This window comes from Enhydra lutris, unplaced genomic scaffold (genome assembly GCF_002288905.1).
Source record: "Enhydra lutris kenyoni isolate GAN:26980312 unplaced genomic scaffold, ASM228890v2 scaffoldscaffold14, whole genome shotgun sequence".
In the NCBI taxonomy this organism is placed as follows: Eukaryota; Metazoa; Chordata; class Mammalia; order Carnivora; family Mustelidae; genus Enhydra; species Enhydra lutris.
In genome coordinates this window covers 620,780-639,307 of record NW_019154098.1, presented here as the reverse complement: position 1 = coordinate 639,307, position 18,528 = coordinate 620,780, and the positions used below count along the sequence as shown (strand labels likewise).

At 65.5% G+C, this 18,528-nt stretch overlaps 1 protein-coding gene across 6 annotated transcripts in view; it reads left to right on the top strand.

Moving 5' to 3' along the window:
* The window catches only part of LOC111146537 (maestro heat like repeat family member 1), a 60,528-nt gene extending 42,119 nt beyond the window's left edge, over window positions 1-18,409 (top strand). For 3 of the 6 annotated variants that reach the window (XM_022502113.1, XM_022502109.1, XM_022502108.1), the window contains 16 exons: window positions 376-480; window positions 2,611-2,746; window positions 2,852-2,964; window positions 4,008-4,160; window positions 9,533-9,687; window positions 12,035-12,200; window positions 12,755-12,951; window positions 15,214-15,351; window positions 15,612-15,726; window positions 16,087-16,233; window positions 16,368-16,556; window positions 16,905-17,063; window positions 17,132-17,266; window positions 17,387-17,489; window positions 17,570-17,635; window positions 18,096-18,409. In XM_022502113.1, the coding sequence (XP_022357821.1) occupies window positions 376-480; window positions 2,611-2,746; window positions 2,852-2,964; window positions 4,008-4,160; window positions 9,533-9,687; window positions 12,035-12,200; window positions 12,755-12,951; window positions 15,214-15,351; window positions 15,612-15,726; window positions 16,087-16,233; window positions 16,368-16,556; window positions 16,905-17,063; window positions 17,132-17,266; window positions 17,387-17,489; window positions 17,570-17,635; window positions 18,096-18,181 (2,163 nt within the window). In that variant the 3' untranslated portion in view covers window positions 18,182-18,409. The remainder of the gene's footprint in view (window positions 1-375; window positions 481-2,610; window positions 2,747-2,851; window positions 2,965-4,007; window positions 4,161-9,532; window positions 9,688-12,034; window positions 12,201-12,754; window positions 12,952-15,213; window positions 15,352-15,611; window positions 15,727-16,086; window positions 16,234-16,367; window positions 16,557-16,904; window positions 17,064-17,131; window positions 17,267-17,386; window positions 17,490-17,569; window positions 17,636-18,095) is intronic. The other 3 variants (XM_022502114.1, XM_022502111.1, XM_022502110.1) reach the window with 2 other exon arrangements.
* The last annotated feature ends 119 nt before the right edge of the window (window positions 18,410-18,528 follow it).

Below are 18,528 nucleotides of genomic sequence, written 5' to 3'. Positions count from 1 at the left end.
GGATGGAGAGAGCCCATAGCCCCCCAGGTGGGAGTTCTGGCCATCTGGATCTTCAGGTGCTAGAGAGGGCAGGCACTAGGCAAGCTGCCCTCCTTGCTGCCCTTCCCAGCCATTGCCGGGGCGGGACTGACCTGCTTCAGGGAACAGCCTGTCCCTCTCTGGGCCTGGCTCGCTCTGGGCCCACCTAGGGTAGCCATGTCCGTGGAAAGGGACAGAGCGGGAGGTAGAGCGGGTGACCTGCCCTGACCCGACCAACTGTCCCTCGCAACCGGGAGGCTGTCCCGGCGGGGATGCTGAGCGGCCCGTGGCGCACAGGCTCCTGCTTCCCAGGAGAACCCCCGAGCTGGCACCGACGTGAGGCTCCTTCTTCCCCAGCACCTGAGCCCATGGATCAAGTCCCCACGGGGCCATGAGCGGGTGCGGGCACTGGGCCTGAGCGTCTGCCTGCTGCGGCACTTCCTGGACCATCTCCGTGTTGGCGTGAGTGCCCGGCGGGCCTGCCTTCGCTCCCCGGCGCCCGGCCCTGTTCCTTGGTCCCTTGGCGTGGGGACTGCTGGATGTGGCACTCATGTCCCAGGGCACCCTACCAGCTTCCTGTCCCTCCTCTGGTGGTTGCCCTGGGCGCATCCCACGTTCCACAAGTCCCACCGTCCTCTTTCTGGAGCCGTGAACTAAAGACCCTTCGGGGCCGGGAGTCGTCCTCAGGCTGGCCCCTCAGTCTTACGTGCATTCACTAGGATGGTGTGTAGTGTGTCCCCTATGCGAGGGGAAGGGTGATGGGGACTGGGGCTGAAAGGCTGAGGGCGCTTGAGGCAGGAACAGCACTTTGGGCAAAGGCAGGGGGACGTGACCACACAGAATGCCGTGGGAGAAGCAGGTGTTGTGGAGGGACTGGAGGGGGCGGGTGGGGGCTTGTTCCAACACGCGCTCAGTTTCTAGGGGTTTTCATCTTGCCTAAGGTGAAGGAGCTCTCGGTCAGCCTTTCGGAGTTTCATGGTTGTGCTCACGAGGTCATTAGTCCAGGTGACTTTAGGATAAATTTGCTACAGTCCTAAAATATTCCTGCTGTGATTTTGGATTTTGGTAGGAACCGCATGGAACTGACGGACTGACGTGTTGGACGGCAGCATCTTTTTTTTTTTTTTTTTAAAGATTTTTAGTTTATTTATTTGAGAGGACTGAGCAAGTGAGAACACGAGCAGGGAGGGACGGAGAGAGAAGCAGGCTCCCCGCTGAGCAGGGACCCCGCCCCACCCCCACCGCCTGCGGGGCTTGATCCCAGGACCCTGAGATCATGACCTGAGCCAAAGGCAGAGGCTTCACCCACTGAGACCCCCAGGTGCCCCAAGAGCGTCTTTTAATAATGGGTCTTCCCCGCGGGTCCCCCAGAAGCAGGGCCCGTGTCTGTGCCGCACCTGTGCTGGGTCGGAGGGCTCGTGGCTCTTGTCTGAGTAGCTTTCTCTGCCGTCGCTTTTACTGCTTGTTGCTGGGGTGTCCGAGAAGCATGGACTTGCGGGTGCTTAGAGATGAGGTCGTTCATAAGATTCTCTGGTCATTTCTAGTGAGTTTTAGTTAACGCTCTTTCCGGGGGCTGACCATCCTGCCGCCCCCCCCGTACCTGCACCTCCGAGCCCTGTCGTGCAGCGCTCCGGGCCACGCTGACAGAGTCCCCGCGGCTTATTCTGACCCCGTCCTGGTAGCGCCTGAGGGCGCCTCCGGTGGTTGTCCCTCGTGTTTGCTACTGCACCCAAACGCTCATTCTGTACCGGCCGGACCTGCCGTGTGTCTCTCGGGGGCTTCTGCCTCCCGTGTGTGCCTCGGCGGGCTTTTCCCGCTCCCGATTCCTTCAAGGCCTGCTTTTCGCATAATCCCAGTCCACCTAGAGGTCACTCTTGTGCGTGAGGCGACAGGTGTGTGACCTTGCTGGGTGGAACAGCAGCTGCGCCCCCCCCGCCCCCCCGCGCTCTGCCCAGCGCCCCACCTCCCTCTGCTGGACACTTACTTCCGGTGGCAGCGAGGACGAGGGGCCCTTGAAGAGTCCTGCGCTTCCTTAAAGCGTGGGCAGGGACAGGGCGGGGCGGGGGGCAGGTGGAGGCAGGAGGCCGAGAGGTGTGTAAGGGAAGTCACAAGACCCAGGGCAGGCAAGGCCATTTGCTTAGAGCAGAGTGGGCAAGGCCCTGTTATCTGAGGGGTGAAGACGGGACTCTAAAAGATGGGGCCAGGATCCAGCGAGGATGAAGCGAGGGGTCTCTCGCAGCCCCTCAGCTGACAGGGCTTGCTTTCTCAAGGAGAGGACACCCCACACCTATCAGCCAGGATCGGCAGAGCCCTGCCTCCCTCTGCTGTCTTGTGGGGACTCCCTCCTTATCTCCTGATTGCCCCTCTGTCTGCACACACCTACTTACCCAGCCCTCCTCCTCTCGGGGACCCCTCCTCCTCCGGGGGGTGGGGAGGAGCCACCAAGGGGCTGTACTGGCCATACTCTTGCCCATATCTGGATCCAGGTGTTACAGGGGGCACCTGCCCACCCATGGCTTCTGCAGGGTCCCAGTCCCCTCTCTGCTGTCCCCCCGAGTGCCTCTGCAGGACCCCCTCCATCTGTCTCTCCAGGCCCTGGTGCCCTTCCACAACCTCGGCCTCCTCATAGGCCTCTTCTCCCCTCGCTGTGCGGACTTGTGGCCCGCCACCCGCCAGGAGGCCGTGAGCTGTGTCTATGCCCTACTATACCTGCAGCTGGTCTACGAGGGTGAGCCCGGGCTGGGTGGAGGTGCTGAAGGCTGAGGGGCAGAGTCTGGGCCCTGGGGGCTGCGGAAGTGCCTGCCCAGCTCCACTTTCCATCTTGCCTCTGTAGGCTTCGCCCGCGACTACCGGGACGATGTGGTTGAGCGACTCCTCACCCTCAAAGACGGTCTTATGGACCCCGACCCTGACGTCCTCTTCCACACCTGCCACAGCATCGGCCAGGTTACCAGTGGGAACAGCCGCAAAGGGTGGAGGGGCAGCACTGTCTGGGGCAGAGGGGCTCTCCAAGCAGTCAGGACCTTGCATGTTGTGGGCTCCTCAGGGCGCTGGTGCAGGGCACCATGGGGCTAGTGGGCCCGGTGCAGGGACTGGGCACAGAGGCAGGCGTCGCTCAGAAGATGAGCTGTCCGGCACCACTGCTGGCCGGCACTGCTGCCCTCTCCCTGGGGTCTCCCCTCTGAGGCCCAGCAGCAGGGGCGTGGTCAGGAGCTGCTCCAAGGAGCAGAGAAAGCTGCCCCAGCCTCCCCCAAGAGCCCCCATGCCAGGGCAGGCCTCCTCTTCCATTTGGTACCCAGAAATGGCCCTCGGGCATCTGGAAGCTGTCTCTCCTACAGAAGGAAGAAGGGAGGGGGTTACTCAGTGAGAGGCAAAGACCCAGGCCTGGGCGAGTCCAGGTGGAATGGCAAGGGTGTGTGTGGCTGGGGTGAGACGTGGCAGATATCCAGCCACCTTTCTGCCCGTCGCTCCTGTGTGTGTGGTTTTGTGACCTTGTCCAGCCTGAGTGCTGCCTCTGCACTTGAGCACTGAGCACAGGGCTCTGCGGGGCCGAGAGGACAAGGAGGGTACTGTTGGGTGGGATGCATTACCCTCTGCCCTTGACTCTGGTCTGGAGAGCTCCAGAGCCACTGTGCCCACCGAGACCACCCCCCCACCCCGCCGCATCCCAGCTGCTGGAGGTCAGGAGGGGCCTCCAGGAGGGCGCTCTGACCTGCCCGCTGTGCTGCAGGGACTACCTTCCAGGGGCCGGGGTAGGCAGGCCCTGGGGGCTGTGCCCATGGCCTGGTGGGGCATCACTGTGAACAAGGCTCCCATGTGAGCCACCACCGCCCCTGGTGCCCAGGACAGAGTAAGGAAGGCTGGAGGAGGGGCGTGAGCAGGTGGAAGTGGGGGCAGCCCTTGTGGCAGCCCCAGACCCCGCGATGTTGGGTCTGTCTGGAAGGGCGCTGACCCCCACCCTCGCAGTTCTGACGCAACCGTCCTGCTAGATCATTGCGAAGCGCCTCCCGCCAGAGCAACTCATCAGCCTCTTGCTGACCATGTTTGAGGGGCTGGGCGACCCCGACAAGAACTGTTCTCGGGCCGCTACCATCATGATCAACTGCTTGCTGAAGGAGCGAGGCAACGTGCTCCTGGAGAAGGTGCGGGGGCGGGGCCTGGGTGGGCGGGGCCACAGCATGGGCGGGGCTTGCGCTGTCTGGGTGGGTGGGTCCGGGCGCGGGGCCGGCGGCCCGACCCCTGCGCTGGGGCTCCCGCGGTCCTGGCTCCTGTCTCCTGGCTCCTGTCTCCTTGCCCTGCCGGCCTGGTAAGCACAGGGTTTTCTCTTCCGGTTGAGGACAGGTGAGAACTGGGCCCAGGTGACTGCTGAGAAATTGAGAGGGAGGAGGGAGGAAAGGGAAAGAAGATGCAGGGGTAAGCTGTAGGGAGCCCTTTAGCGAGTGGGCGCTGGGTGGGCGCTCTGCTGCAGGACCGGGAGAGTCCCGCGGCCAGCTGCTCCAGGGAGGCCGTGCGCGGGACACTCAGGTGCCGCCTGCTCCGTCGGCCCGTGCGTTCACCCTGCCTCTGGGCCTGTTGGCGGGAGCTCGGTGGCTGTCTACGCAGTCGTTCCCAAGTGTGCACTGCCCCTGCTCTGTGTCCCATGCGGACTGACAGGTCCCTGTAGGGATGAGGCAGGCTCCAAGGGTCCGGGGGTGCCTGCTCTGTCCTGCGCCTGGAAAGCATGTGAACAGAGGACTTGTCTGAAGCACCCAGCCCCGGGAGTCCCCCCCAGACGTGCACGAGCGGAGCACCTGTCAGTCTCCCAGCCCCTGGACCCTACCGCGGCACCCCACAGAGTGGCACAGAGCACAGCCTCCTCAGGGCCGGCGTGCAGCGCCGCCCAGTGGTGACCTGGGAGGTCGTGCATGTTGCTGCCTCGCTCAGTCCTGCCTCACGAGTGCTTCCTGAGTGCGGTGCCTCCGTCCCTCTTTCCGTCCATCCCGTCCCCTGGCCTCAGTTCCCAGTCTGAGTAGTCTTTTTTTTTTTTTTTTAAGATATATTTGACAGAGATTATTTGACAGACAGAGATCACAAGGAGGCAGAGAGGCAGGCAGAGGGAGAGAAGGGGAAGCAGGCTCCCGGCTGAGCAGAGAGCCCGATGTGATCATGGGATCATGACCTGAGCCGAAGGCAGAGGCTTTAACCCAGTGCCCCAGTCTGGGCAGTCTTGATGCGAGCTGTCAGAGCTCAGGTCCTTTGACACGAGGGTGCATGTCTGTTGGGGACATACTGGGGGAAGGACTGGGGCCTGCAGGAGAGGCCCCTGCAGGGCTCTGCCACTGGCTTTCCAGGCAGCTCACCTCCTGCCAGCAGCAGGTAGGGCCCCGGCGAGCCCCATGGTGGCCAACTCCGATGCGCACCCTTTCTGCCATGCGTGCAAGGGCTCCGCAGACGTGTTCAGTCTGTGTCTCTCTGGCGGCCGATGCGGTTGAACCGCTCATCCGTGTGTGCTGGCCACTCGGGGGTCCTCCCTCATGAAGACACCAGTGTTCTACCCACGTTTCGCCTGGGTTGTCTGAGCTTTTACTGGTGGTGGAAGTACTTTATATGTGCAGGGCACACGCTCTATGTTGGAGGCGGGCACACACGGGGGAGTGTGCACGCATCACAAACACTTCCTCAAGACAGAGATAGAAGAGTGCTGGGCAGGGCCGCGGGACAACGGAGCCGGCTCCCAGCGAGGGCTGCAGCGGGTGTGGCGGGTGGGCAGAGCCTGGACCTGGGAGGAGAGCTGTGGCAGGAGTCGGGGAAGGGGGTGCCGCCATGACAGGGCCTGCCGGCTAAAGGTCTGGGTTGTAGTTTGCGTCCCGCGGGGCACCAGCTGGTACTTTGGACTGGTTTTGCCGTCAGTTCCCACTGATGAGTGACGGTAGGCGTCTCCTGGTGTGCTTGTTGGCTGCGTGTACGTCTTCTTTGGGGACGCATCTGTCTGTGTCCTTGGCCCAGTTTAACGTCCTGTCGTTGGATCCGCCATTGAGTCGCAGAGGCCGCACGTGTTCCGATCGCCAGCGTGGCTTCAGGTGTGTGATTTACAGACGTTCTTCCCCATTCTCTAGGGCTCCTCCTCACGCTGCTGACTGTGTCGTTTGATGCATGAAAGTTTTGGGTTTTTTTAAAGGTTTTATTTATTTGACAGAGACAGAGAAGGAGCACAAGTAGTGGGAGAGGGAGAAGCAGGCTTCCCACTGAGCAGGGAGTGCGACACAGGGCTTGATCCCAGGACCCCGGGATCGCAAACTGAGCTGAAGGCAGATGCTTAACGACTGAGCCCCCCAGGTGCCCTGTTTGTTTTCTTTTTAAGAAAGCTCTAAACCCAGTGTGGTGCTTGAGCTCATGACTCGGAGACCAAGAGCTGTGTGCTCGACCAGCTGAGCCAGTCAGGTACTCCTCGCGGGAGTTTTTAAGTTTGATGTAGTCCTATATTTTTGCCCACTTTTTAAAAAGATTTTAATTTATTCATTAGAGCAAGCACAGGCAGAGGGAGAAGCAGGCTTCCCACAGAGCAGGGAGCCCGATTCGGGGCTTGATCCCAGGACCCCGGGATCATGACCTGAGCCGAAGGCAGAGGCTCAATGACTGACACCCCCCCCAGGCGCCCTGATATTTTTGCTTTTGTTGCCTGTTCTTTTGGGTTACAGCCAAGAAGTCATTGCCAAATGCAGGGTCACAAAGCTTTTCTTTCTTCCTGGGAGTTTTCTAGTTTTTGATCTCGCCGCTCTCCTCTCCACGGGCCCCTCACCCCAAGCTGGCGGTCTGGGTGCTCATGGTGCTGCTTTTTCCACAATGTCCTTTCCAGCTCAGGTTCACAGACAGGGCCCGTCCCACGCCTCCCCCGGGGAGGGGTGTTCCTGACACCTGGGCCTGCACTGTGTATCTGTGGCCACCAGAGTCTCATGGGGGCCACGGCACACCGGCCTCTTGTGTCCACAGATGCCATGGCGGGCTGCCGTTTCTGTTCCTGTCCTGGCAGAGCTTGGCGGGGGGACATCCTAGGCACGCCAGGATGCTGTTAGAGGGTCAGCTTCTCCGACATCCCATCAGAAGATGTGGCCCTCGGGGGCGGCGCGTGACTAGACACAGCATGAACTAGGGCACATTGTACAACTGAGCACAGAGGGCGGGACAGGGCAGCCGCCGCAGGCTCCTGACGTCCGTGGTGCTGGAAGGCGGAGAAGGGCCTTCTGTGGGTGGCAGGGAACGTGCAGGGGAAGCCGAGGGAAGAGGACAGACGAGACGTAAACGGCATGGGGCTGGCACTGTGGCAGGCGGCCCGTGGCCCGGAGCAGTAGAACAGCCCCACGAAGACTCGGACGCGGACGCTCACAGCGGCACAGGCCGCGACGGCCGCATGACGGACACAGCCTACACGGCGGTGCAGCGCGTGCTCCCCACACCACGGTCCTGCTTCAGCAGCTGAGCGGAACGGCCGAAACCCTGCCTGGGCACCGCCTGGGAAACGTGTGCAAAACTCAGGACCCGAGGCACCAGAGGCCCGGGTGTGAGCGCGCAGCTCCGACGCTCGCACGGCCGGCCGGGGGCTGCTGGCTGCCAGGGCGGGGGGTGGCTGATGCACGTGAGGTTTCTTGGGGGTGACGGGGATGCTCTCGGATGGGCGGGTGCGGCTTCCTGACGCTCTGGGCAGCCCAGAGACCCCCGAGTGGCACACGTATAGCGGGTGGGCTCTGTGGCGAGCGGTCCTGTCTGCAAAGGCACCGGGAAGAAACCACGGAGCAGGGGCGTAGGCGCGGGGCTGGTGAAGCTGAGCCGGAACGACCGAGCATGCCGAGCCCCACACGGTGGGCGGTCGGAACACAGCCCCCACCCTGGGACAGGACGGGGCAGGCTCACTGGAGCCGACCCGGGGCCGAGAGCCTCCGCAGCCCCGCCCTGGGGTTCTAGGTGCTGAGCGAAGGAAAGTATCAGAGACGCAGGATAAACCCACCAAACCAGCTGGAAGGAAACACCTGGCGAGTCGGGGCAGAGATCCGGCACCCGAAGTGAGCGGGGGGGGGGGGGGGAGCCGCTCGCTCCTGCTCCCGCAGAACCGCCCCGCAGCCCATGGGCTCGCTGCCGGGACCACCGAGGGACGTGGAAGTCAGGTGGGCCAGCAGCTGTGGTCGCAGCCCAGCGCACGCACGGGCCGTGTGTCCAGGCCGAGAGCCTGGGAGAATGGAGCGCGTTCAGCCCTGGACTCGGGGGGGCGGGGGGTTCCTGTGGATGCCGCTACACCGGCGGGAACAGGACCCCAGACCCAGCTGGTGTGGAAGACCCCCATCCTGGCTCAGCACGTCCTCACGGCTGGGACTGCCCCGGCCGGCCTGGAGAGGACGCGGCTGCCTGTGGCGGGGCCCCAGCTGGTGGGGTCTAGAAGACAGTGGCGACCAGGTCAGTGGGGGGACAACCCTGGCGTGAATGTGCTAATCTGCTTTCTGTACCCAAAGTTGTAAAAGAGTGTTGTCGTGGTCGCAAGTCTTGAGAAATGGCAGTGACAGCACCTCCCCCGCAGCCCAGCCGGGCCCACGGCCTCCCATGTCCCCTTCGCAGCCTCGGGCCCCACGTGCCCTTGCTGGCCGGCGTGAGCCTGGCCTGGAGCGTTCCACCGTCACAGCCGTGGCCAGGCCCTTCTTGCTGCTCCTGCCTCCTGGGCATCCAGGAGGGGCAGCGCACGGGTCTGCCAGCTGCCCTCGTCCAGGGGACCGTGTGACTGCCGCTGTCTCGTCTGCTGTCCTCTCAGACCTGTGTCTGCCACTGTGCAGCCCCCAGGGTCGTGGATCCCAGTGCTTGGGGCCAGCGCCCCCTCCGCATCAGCCTGGGGACCTGCAGTGACAAGGCCGTGCCCAGAACAGGGCCTGCCGGGCCAGGGCGGGGCAGGGGCCCAGGCCGCCCGCGGTCGCACTCTGCCTGCTCCTCCTTGCACCCGATGACCCCTCTGGCTTCTGGGACGACGGCGGCCAGCTGTGCCCCAGCACAGCCCAAGCGCCAGCACCCGCGTCCTGGTCCTCCCTGTCCCGGTGCAGCACTCCCCTCGTTGTCTGGTGTGGGCGCTGCGTGTGCTGTTCCAGGGCCAGAGGCTGTGTGTCCCTGCCCGGGGGTATGAGGGCCCCACAGGGGCTGGTGACCGCCATGTGCACCCCAGTGGCCTCCCATGCTCCGCGCGCCCCACAGACCGCCGCCCCGTGTGCACACAGCACTTCCAGCCCCTGGCTGGCCTCTCAGGTGCTTGTTACTTCCCACATGGAATCTAGGTCCTCGTTCTCGGGCCACAGCGACTCCGCCCGAGGCGGCCAGGCTCTTGCCTTCTCCCTTTGGTCTGGTGGCCAGCAGTGTGATCTGTGGGATTCCCCTCCCCACGACCCCGCTGAGTGGGGCTCACAGCCAGCCGCTCTCCCCAGGGCCCGGTGCTCTGCAGGCACTGGAATGGCTCGGGCTGTGGGTGCGGGCCCAGGGCCTGACCTCCGTGGCCCACTGCCTGCAGGTACCTGAGCTCGTGACCGTGCTCCGCTCGAAGCTGCGGGACACCCGGGAGGAGGACATCCTGCAGGCCGCCCAGCACAGCGTGTACCTCCTGGCGTCCCAGCACTGCGCCGCCGTGGTGGCCAGCCTCCTGGGCAGCCCCCTGCCCTTTGACAGGTACGTGGCACCTGCCAGCCTGCGGTGGGGCTGGGGTCCGGCCATGGGGCTCCAGGCCAAGGCCCAGCTCAGACACAGGCCTTGAGGGTCCTGCCTGTCGCCAGCCCCTCCTGCGTCAGTGTGCACAGCCTCTTGCTCTGCTGGGGATGGTCCCCCACTCGCACTTCCAGCTCCTGACTTCCTGCCAGCGACCGTCAAAGGAGAGGGTCTCTCTCTGCCCCAGGCCTGCGCCCTGGTCCTGCCTTTGCTGCTGGCGAGGCCTCTGAGCTCCCGTGCTGGGCTCCTCCGTGCCCCATGCAGGGGTCCGCACGCCCCCACCCCCAGCTGGCAGGTGCTGTCCTGTGCCCTGTGCACTGTCCTGTCCTGGACTGTGTCTTTGCTGAGGTGTGTGGAGGCTGCCCGGTCGGTTGCCTCTCTTCCTCAGGGACACGCCCGACATTGGGGTACATCGTCGGACGTCCTGTCCCAGTCAACCTTGTCTGCCTGGCCTTGGGACACGGATGGCTGCATTTCACGGCTGGCGTGATGGGAGCCCCGCCCCCGGCTAGGACTTCTCCGCCTGGCCTCTTCTCTGTTGATCTTCTTTCTTGTCTCTTTTTAGCTCGACTGGGCCTTTTTTGTGAATTTGTTTTGCCCCTGAATTACTTCAGGAGTCACACCCCATTTCTGTTCTTCTAGTGGCAGCCCTGGGGGTGACCCTGTGTGCACAGAGCCCGGCTCATGAGCAGCTCCCTTGGGCAGCTTGGGCCTTTGTACGTGGGGCTCCCTCTGGGCCTCTGCACGGACACGGACACGGACACGGAAGGGTCTAGCTGTGGCCTGCGGCCCGCCAGCCGCACCACTCCTGTGGGCCCCGCCCCTTTGCTCGTCCCTCATCCCATTGCTTCTCCTTTCGAGGAGGCGTCACTGGCGCCATCCACGGCCCGGACGGGGGCAGGGAAGCTGTCCCCCCACCGCAGTAGTGCCCGTGTGCCCCTCACTTGAAACTCCGCGAAGTGTCCCACCGTCTGAGTGCTGTCACTAGACACGCGCTTCGCTCCATCGTGAGCTCAGATGACAGAATCAGCGTGGAAGAACCCCCGGCGTTTCCTTCCGGCTTCCTTGACAAGTCCTCTATCTCTGCTCTGGGGCACACGTGCGGGGCTGGGCGGGTGCTGCAGGCACAACCCCCCCACCCCAGTTTATGCACAAGAGCACAACTGTCCCAGCCCAGGCATCTGCACGGGGCAGCTGTGGGCCCAGTCCGGCCAGCAACTGGTTTTTGTCCAAAGCGTGAGCTCACGATGGGCTTACGAGTGGTTAGGAAAGGAAATCAAAATAATAATACTTTGTGGCTTGTGAAAAATCATATGAAATTGAAATCTGCCCATAAGCAAAGTGATTGGAACGTGGTGCTCCTACTCCCTTCCGTGGCAGTGTCCGCAGAGGCCCTATGTCTGGGGTCAGAAGTGCTGGGCCCTGCCCTGGACACAGGTGGATGGGGGCCCACCAGCCACCATGCCCAGCACCTCCCTGTGTCCCCATCGACGCGCCACACCCTCCCCTCCTGCTGGGCACGCGTGTTTGGCCCTTGGGCCGCAGCTTGGCCAGTGTCGCTTTCCTTCTGTGCGGTGGGTCCTTGGCGTCTCCCCGCTGAGTCTGCGGTCTCCGCCTCTGGGATGGGAAGGCGCCCTCCCCGGCCGCGCTCGAACGTTCCGTGGAGTTGGGAGTCTGGTTTGACAGGTCTTTCCGCGCGCGGGTGGGGGGCCGCCACAGGCCGCAAGTGTCTGTCCTCAGTCCTGCACACTTTCTGTCCTTTTTCTCTTGGAGACCCGTCCTCCTTTTCCTCACCTTTCTGTCCCTCCCGGCTCTTGTACTGAGTCCCAGGGGACCTCTCCCGGCCCGGCTCCCCGTCACCGTGGGCGCGGCTGGGCCGAGCTGGCGCCAGACCTCCCGTGTCTTGGGGGAAGGGCGGCGGCTGTTTTTTCCAAATCGCTCTTCGGAAAGTCCAGGTCCCACCAGATGTTTGAAGCACGTCGTTTCTGTGCGGGCACGTGGACTGGGGTGGCTTTGGCGCAGTTGTGCTCCTGGGGCCTGGTTCGCCCGGCTTGCTCTGGCCGAGGCCTGCAGAACGCTCTCTCCTCCGGGAAAACCTTCTGGGGGCCTCAGGGCCTGTGTTCATGTCACCCCATTCTCCCTGCCCTCTGTGGCCTGCCGCTCCCCTCCCAAGACCCCCAGGGGCAGGGGAGATGCGAGGTCAGGGGGTCGTCTCCCAGCTGGTGGGAGTGAAGGCTCGAGGGCGCGTCGGGGGGCCACGGTGTGGGACCGGCAGTGACCTGGGGGTGACTGGCCTTCCACCCTGTTCCAGCCACACCTGTACTCTGTGGCGGGCGCTGGCTGTGGAGCCCGGCCTCACCACGCAGGTCCTGGGGCTACTCCTGGACAAGATGAGCAGGGACGTCCCGTTCAAGGAGACCCGGGCCTTCCTGCTGAGCAGCTCCCCGGGCCGCGAGGCCACTCTGCTACCCCTTGCGGTGAGTGGGGTCCCGGGGCTGACGCGTGGGGCCCCGCACGGCCTTCCCCCTGCTCATCGAGGAGGCAGGGTGAGGGGCCGGCCGTGTTGCTGCGGGCAGGAGAACCCCACAGGGGGCCTGGGTGCCACCCTTCAGGCACCTGGCAGCTGAGAGCGGTGCGGGCGCCAGCCCTGCTAGGAGGCTGGGCTCGTAAAGGCCCCACAGGTGTTGGTCCCCAAGGGCATTGGCTCCGTTTCATCCTGCGGAGAAAAGTAAGCCCGCTTGGCAACACTTCCAGCAGCAAAGCAGCTGTGAGAATTCCCTCCTCCTCCTGCTATGGAACCGAGCGCAGATGGCGGGAGGCCTGTCCCCAGGGTGGCCACACTGCCCCGTGCCTGCCTCCGGCCCCGATGGCCCAGCTAGGCTGCAGCCTTCCCTGGGGCCAAGCTCTCCACGCATACGGGCCACATGCCAGGATGGGCTACGGGCCGGGCTGGTTTTGGGGTGCGGGGCCCAGCCTTCACCGTGGCCAGCCCCTGAGGGAGGGCTGAGCCTGAAGCGGCCCCTGTCCCCAGGCCACGTGTGCGCTGTACGAGGTCATGAGCGCGCCAGCGTCCGGGCCTGCGGTGCTCGGGCTCTACCCCCAGCTGTTCGCGGCGCTGCTGCTGCGGGTCAGCTGCACCGTGGGCGTCGTGCTGCCACGGGCCCTGCAGGCCAAGGAGAGGAGGAGCGTGGCCGTTGCTCCAGCCCCCAGGACCCTCGAGCCCTGCAGGTAGGCGGGTCCCCCCCCCCCACCACCCCCGGGACTGTGGCACGAACCCGTGTGCACGCGTGTGCAAGGCCGCCCGGCGTCCTGGCAGTCAGGGACAGGACCGGGAGCGCAGGCCAGGCCTTGGGGGCTTGGCTCAGGGCCTGCTTTGTGTCTGGGACACGGGCACTTCCCTTGGGGAAGATGTCCCGGGTCCCACAGTCAGGGCTAGGGGCTGTGGGAGGGGCAGTTGCCGCTTCCCCATGGCCTGCAGGGGCTTATAGGACACTCAGGTAGGTCCAGAGTCCTGTCTCCTCTTGAACGTGGAGCCACGGGGAGTGTTTGGGGTGAGAGAGCACGGGGTGAGCCCCCACCTACAGCCCCACGTGTGCCGCCTCAGTCCTGAGCTCTGGCTTTCTGCCGCCCTCCCGCCCCGTCAGGGCCCCCCTTCGGACGTGTCAGATGCCCAGCCCCGCGGAGCGGGCTCTGCGGCAGCCGCACACCACCAGCCCGTACAGCCCTCCCCGCTGCTGACACTGGGGTGTGGGAACCTTGCGGTCTCCACCAAGTGCGCCCGGGGTCCTGGGGCAGCAGGCCGGCGGCTGGAGCAGCCTGCCAGCAGCGGTCACCAGAGCTTCTGGCGCTGGGACACCTGCCTGCCTGACCTGGTCTCTGGGCTCATTCCTGTGCCCTCCGGGGAGGCACCTCAGGGCTCCAGGTGACTGCCCCAGGCCACAGGGCGACACAGGAAGCCCGAGGGACAGTGAGCTCAGGCTGCCTCCCCACCCACTGCAGGCCTGCGGGGTCAAGTGGCCCTGGGGGACACAGCAGGCAGCATTTGCTTGTCCCAACCCCCCCCCTGCCGCCAACCCCACCGGGCTGTGCCACCACAGGGGCCGCTCACACCTGTTGCCAGAGACCGTTCGCCAGAGCCTTCCGGTTCTGCGCAGGCCGAGCGGAAAGTTGAATGGACTCGGCGGGCTACAAGCCCCCAGCCCCCATCAGGCTCCCCAGCTGCCGCCCCGAGCTGAGGGATGCAGGGCCAGGGCTCGGAAGTCCGACCCCAGGAAGGGCCACATCTGTAAGAACCCTGGGCAGCAGGGTGGACAGGCCGTGGCGGTGCCTTAGCCGAGCAGTTAACACACTTCTCGGGCAAACCCGCATTCCAGCACTTGAGCTGGGTCACAGCCCGTCGGAACTGGAACTGGCCCTGAGCAAGCCATCTGGGTCACAGAGCCCCCGCCGCTCGTGGAGGCCTGGCGGGAACCCGCGGCCGGACACTAGCGTCATGTGCACTGCCCTAGGGGCGAGGTGGCCACTTGCCGGGGAGAGGTCAGCCCTGGGGAGGGCGGGAGGCGCTGTGGTCCCGGCGCCCCCCTGTGCGTCCCCCCACAGCCCCGGTGAGCACGCTCAGGGCTACAGGCTTTGCCGCAGGGTTCTGCCAATGCCGCGCTCTCCCGAGACCCAGGCCCGTGGGGTCCCTCCCCTGTCGCCTGCCAGCCCCGAGTGCTTCCGAGTCAGCCGGGCAAAAGACAGTTGCTAAATCCCAGCTGTGCCCTGGGGGCTCCAGCCGCTCCTGCAAGGGAGACGGGAGAGGCAGGTGCCAGCAGGGCTGGGTGAAGGCGGCGGGCACAGCCGCGCCTGCCATCCCCCAGCGGCTGGGTGGAGGTGGGGCTGGATGCGCCCCAGCCAGCCGCCGGCCCCGTCCTGGCCTGTGGGCAGGGTTGCCCTCCTCACCTGCACGGAGCCCCACCTGCCATCCCTTCCCTGGGCTCTGGGGTCTCCCAGGGAGGGTGTGGCTGTGCGCCTGTGAGCACGGGGGCCTCGTTCTTGGGTGCCGGACCCTGCTCCTCCGGCTGCCCGCATCGGGTCCCCCCGCCGCTCATCCGAAGACCCCTCATAAGTCAGACCCTGACCTGCCTTCGGCTTCGCTATTCTCCGTAACTTTCTATGCTCTTTTTTCTGTTTCTTATCTTAGTTAAACAGAGGTCATCAAGGCAAGTGAAAAACTCTGTAGGTTGTGACGCTAACAGCGCCATGGGGCCTTGGGGACCACTGCCTGTGGCGATCCCCCACCTGCCCGTCATGGGGTGGTGGTCAGAGGGTCCAGAGCCACCTCCTGGTGCCCAGCTCGAGATGGGGGGAGCCTGAGGGGCCCCCCAGAGGGTGCTGCTGGCAGGGCACAGGCCAGGCAGCCCTGAGACATCCCCCCCACCCAGGAGGCGGAGCCTGTCTATGTGGGGGGCCCTCTGGCACCCCCAGACCCATCTGCGCATGTCCTTGCAGCTCTGCCGTGGAGGCCCTGCAGGCCATGCTGCTCCGGGGCGGCAGCGAGGACGTGGTGCAGCGCATGGAGCTGGAGGGAGGCTGGCAGCTGCTCAGGACCTCAGCGGGGCACGAGGAGGGGGTTGCCCGGCTGGCCAGGTTTGGTTTGGGCTGTCTGGGGCCCTGGGACCCCCACACATGAGGACCAGGGCCCTCCGCCCTGCTGCACAGCTGGGCTGGGGACCTCCCCTGGGTGTGTGCAAGTGGGGAGGCCACCAAGGCAGCTGTGCTGACAACTTGGGGCAGGGGGTGAGGGCCCAGGAGGAGAGGCAGGGGCAGCCCTCACATCCACGTGGGAGTTGGGGCGGGGAAGCCCGAGGCCCCAAAACTCACAGTGTGTGGCTGGCCTCCCTCCCTAGTGCCATGGCCAAGTTTGCGGGCCCCCGGCTGCCCCTGGTGATGGCGGCGCTCGTGTGCACACAGGGCAGCATATATGAGATCCAGCGGGTCACCTCCACAGGGTTTCTGGCTGAGGTAGGGGTCACCTGCTGCAGATGGCCACGGGGCCTGAGAGGGCGGGGGATGCTCTGCCCCACCGGTGGGAGATGGCCCCGCTGTGCGCCCAATGAAGAGAGGCCTTGGCTGTGGGGTCCGTGCTGGGCCCTCTGCGGGGGCAGGGCCCTCTGCCCGGGCCCCAAGCATCCCTCCCTCCGTAGCCCTTTTGTGGCTCACCGTGACCGTGCCAAAGATGGGCCCCGAGTGAGCTGGGTCAAGAGTCAGAGACAAGAGGCACTGGCCACGTGCACTGCTCCCAGCAAGTCTAGACCAGGCCTGGGGTGGGGACAAGGCCCCGGGGGTCAGTGCAGTGGGCGGTCACGGCACCTCTGCTTCCAGCTGCTGAACAGCAACGTGGTAAATGACCTAATGCTCCTGGAGTCGCTGCTGGACAACCTGGCGGCCCGGCAGAAGGACCCGTGCGCTAGCGTGCGGCGGCTGGTGCTCCGAGGCCTGGCCAACATTGCCTCTGGCTCTCCGGACAAGGTCAGGAGCACTGTGTGGGCGCTGGGGTTGGGCATGGGGGCGGGGGGCCAGCAGGCAGCACCATGGGGATGGGTCTGCGGGGCGAGGGCTTCCCCACCTGGGGCACAGCTGAATGCGGGCACCCTCCCCCCCAGGTGCAGGCCCATGGCCCCCAGCTCCTGACAGCTGTGCTTGGCGGGCTGGACGACAGGGACGACCCTCACAGCCTGGTGGCCCTGGAGGCCATGGTGGGCCTGGCAAGACTGCTGGACCTGATGGAGCCCCGGGACCTGCACCCTGTGCTGCCGCACGTGGCCATCCGCATCCGGCCCTTCTTCGACAGTGTAGGCTGGGCGGGGCATGGGGGCCCGAGGCCTCGCATTCCTCCCACCCCCGTGGCACCTCCTCTCTGAGCCTTAGGCCCCGGCTCTACCCTGCTACCTGGGCCCCACAGCGTGGGTGTCACCCCTGTGCTCCCCCCCTCGCGCAGACCCTCTAGAGTATGGTGCTGGGGTCCTCCCCGGCACCGCCCCAGTCCCATGAGGGCTAGCCAGCCCCTCTCCATCCCTGCCCGGGTGCCCGTGCCGGGCAGGGCACATGCCCATTACACAGGGACAGGGAGGGTGGCATAGAGAAGGGGCCTGAGGCCCGGCACTGGCTGATACCGGCCCGTCCACCCCCCACCCTTGCAGGAGAAGATGGAGCTCCGTTCTGCCTCCATCCGCCTCTTCGGGCACCTCAACAAGGCCTGCCACGGCGGGGGCTGTGAGGACGTGTTCCTGGAGCAGGTCGTGGGCGGGCTAGTGCCCCTGCTGCTGCACCTCCAGGACCCCCAAGCCGCCGTGAGCAGCGTGAGTCTCCCGCAGGGGCCGGGCGGGCCGGGCTCTCGGTCGCGGGGACTCACCCGGACGACCCGCAGGCCTGCAGGTTCGCCCTGTGCATGAGCGGCCCCAACCTCAAGTGCGAGGAGCTGACGGCGGCCCTGCAGAAGCACCTCCGGGAGGGGCGGGGCCTGCACTTCGGGGAGTTCCTCAACTGCGCCTGCAAACTCCTGGTGAGGGTCGGCCCGGGGAGCGCGGGCGCCGGGGGCATAGGGGCCGGGGGCGCGGGGGCGCGGGGGCCCGGGGCATCGGGGCCGGGGGCGGGCGGGGCTCCGCTCATGGCCTCTCTGCAGATGCACCACCTCCCAGACCTGCTGGGCCGCCTGGTGAGCACCAGCCTGTTCTACTTCAAGAGCAGTTGGGAGGACGTCCGCGCTGCCGCCCCGATGCTCACAGGTGAGCCGCGCCCCCTCAGGCCACACCCACCTGTCTGGCCCGCCCCTGGCCACGCCCCTAACCCCCGCCCCACCGCCCAGGGTTCCTGGTGCTGCACGCGGAGGCGGAGCACCGGCCGCAGGTGGACCTGGAGCCGCTCACAGCAGGTCAGCCCCGGGCAAGCCCCGCCCCCACCCCACCCCACCCCCCAACCTGTCCGGCTGTGCGGGGCCTCACTGACCTGTGGGCACCAGGGGGGACTAAGTGATTTTCCTGGATTTCAAGGATTTTTCCCCTGTCACTGGTGACCTCATCGTCTCTAGTAATTCACGGAAACTTCTTAACTGTTCCAAAAGAGCTTAAAAAACACTAAAAAAGGAAAAACTATCTTTCCGTTGGCTCTCAGGCGCTCCCGGCAGAGGCCTGTCTTAGGAGGGCGGTGGGCGGGTGGCCCCAGCGGGCGGGGGCGGGAGCGGGAGGGGGTGCGCACCGGGAGAGAGGTAGGCCCAGGCCGGGGCTGGGTGGTGGGGTGCTGGCAGCGGCCCTGGGCTCGGGGCGTCCTCTAGAGGCTGCACGGGCAACCGTCGGCAGTAGCCCGCTGTCCCCGCTCCCACTCCCGCCCCCCAGCGCTCCAGCTGCTGCTCAAGGACCCAGCCCCGCTGGTGCGCGTGAAGGCTGCTGAGACTCTGGGCCGCCTGGGGAAGTTCGCCTGAGGCTCCCGCAGCGGCGCCGCCCTGACAAGCAGCCGCAGCCTGGGTCTGAACCCCCTGGGGGAGCCCCAAGGAGCCCCCGGCCCGAGGCCGAGTCCGAAGCTGCCGGCACCCCCGCCACACAGGGGTCCAACGCCTGCCCTTCTGGAGAGGCCGCAGGAGGCCAGTGCGGGGCGGGGGGCAAGTGGCTGTACCCCCACTCCGGTTTCCAATAAAGCCATTGGGTCCTCAGCAGGTGGCGTGGGAGTGCAAGGACCTAGCCAGTCCTCCAGGGGCAGCGGGGAGCGCCTGCACCCCGATTAGGAAGACTGAACCGGGGAAGGCCCCAAGAGGTGGTGGGGTGGCCGGTC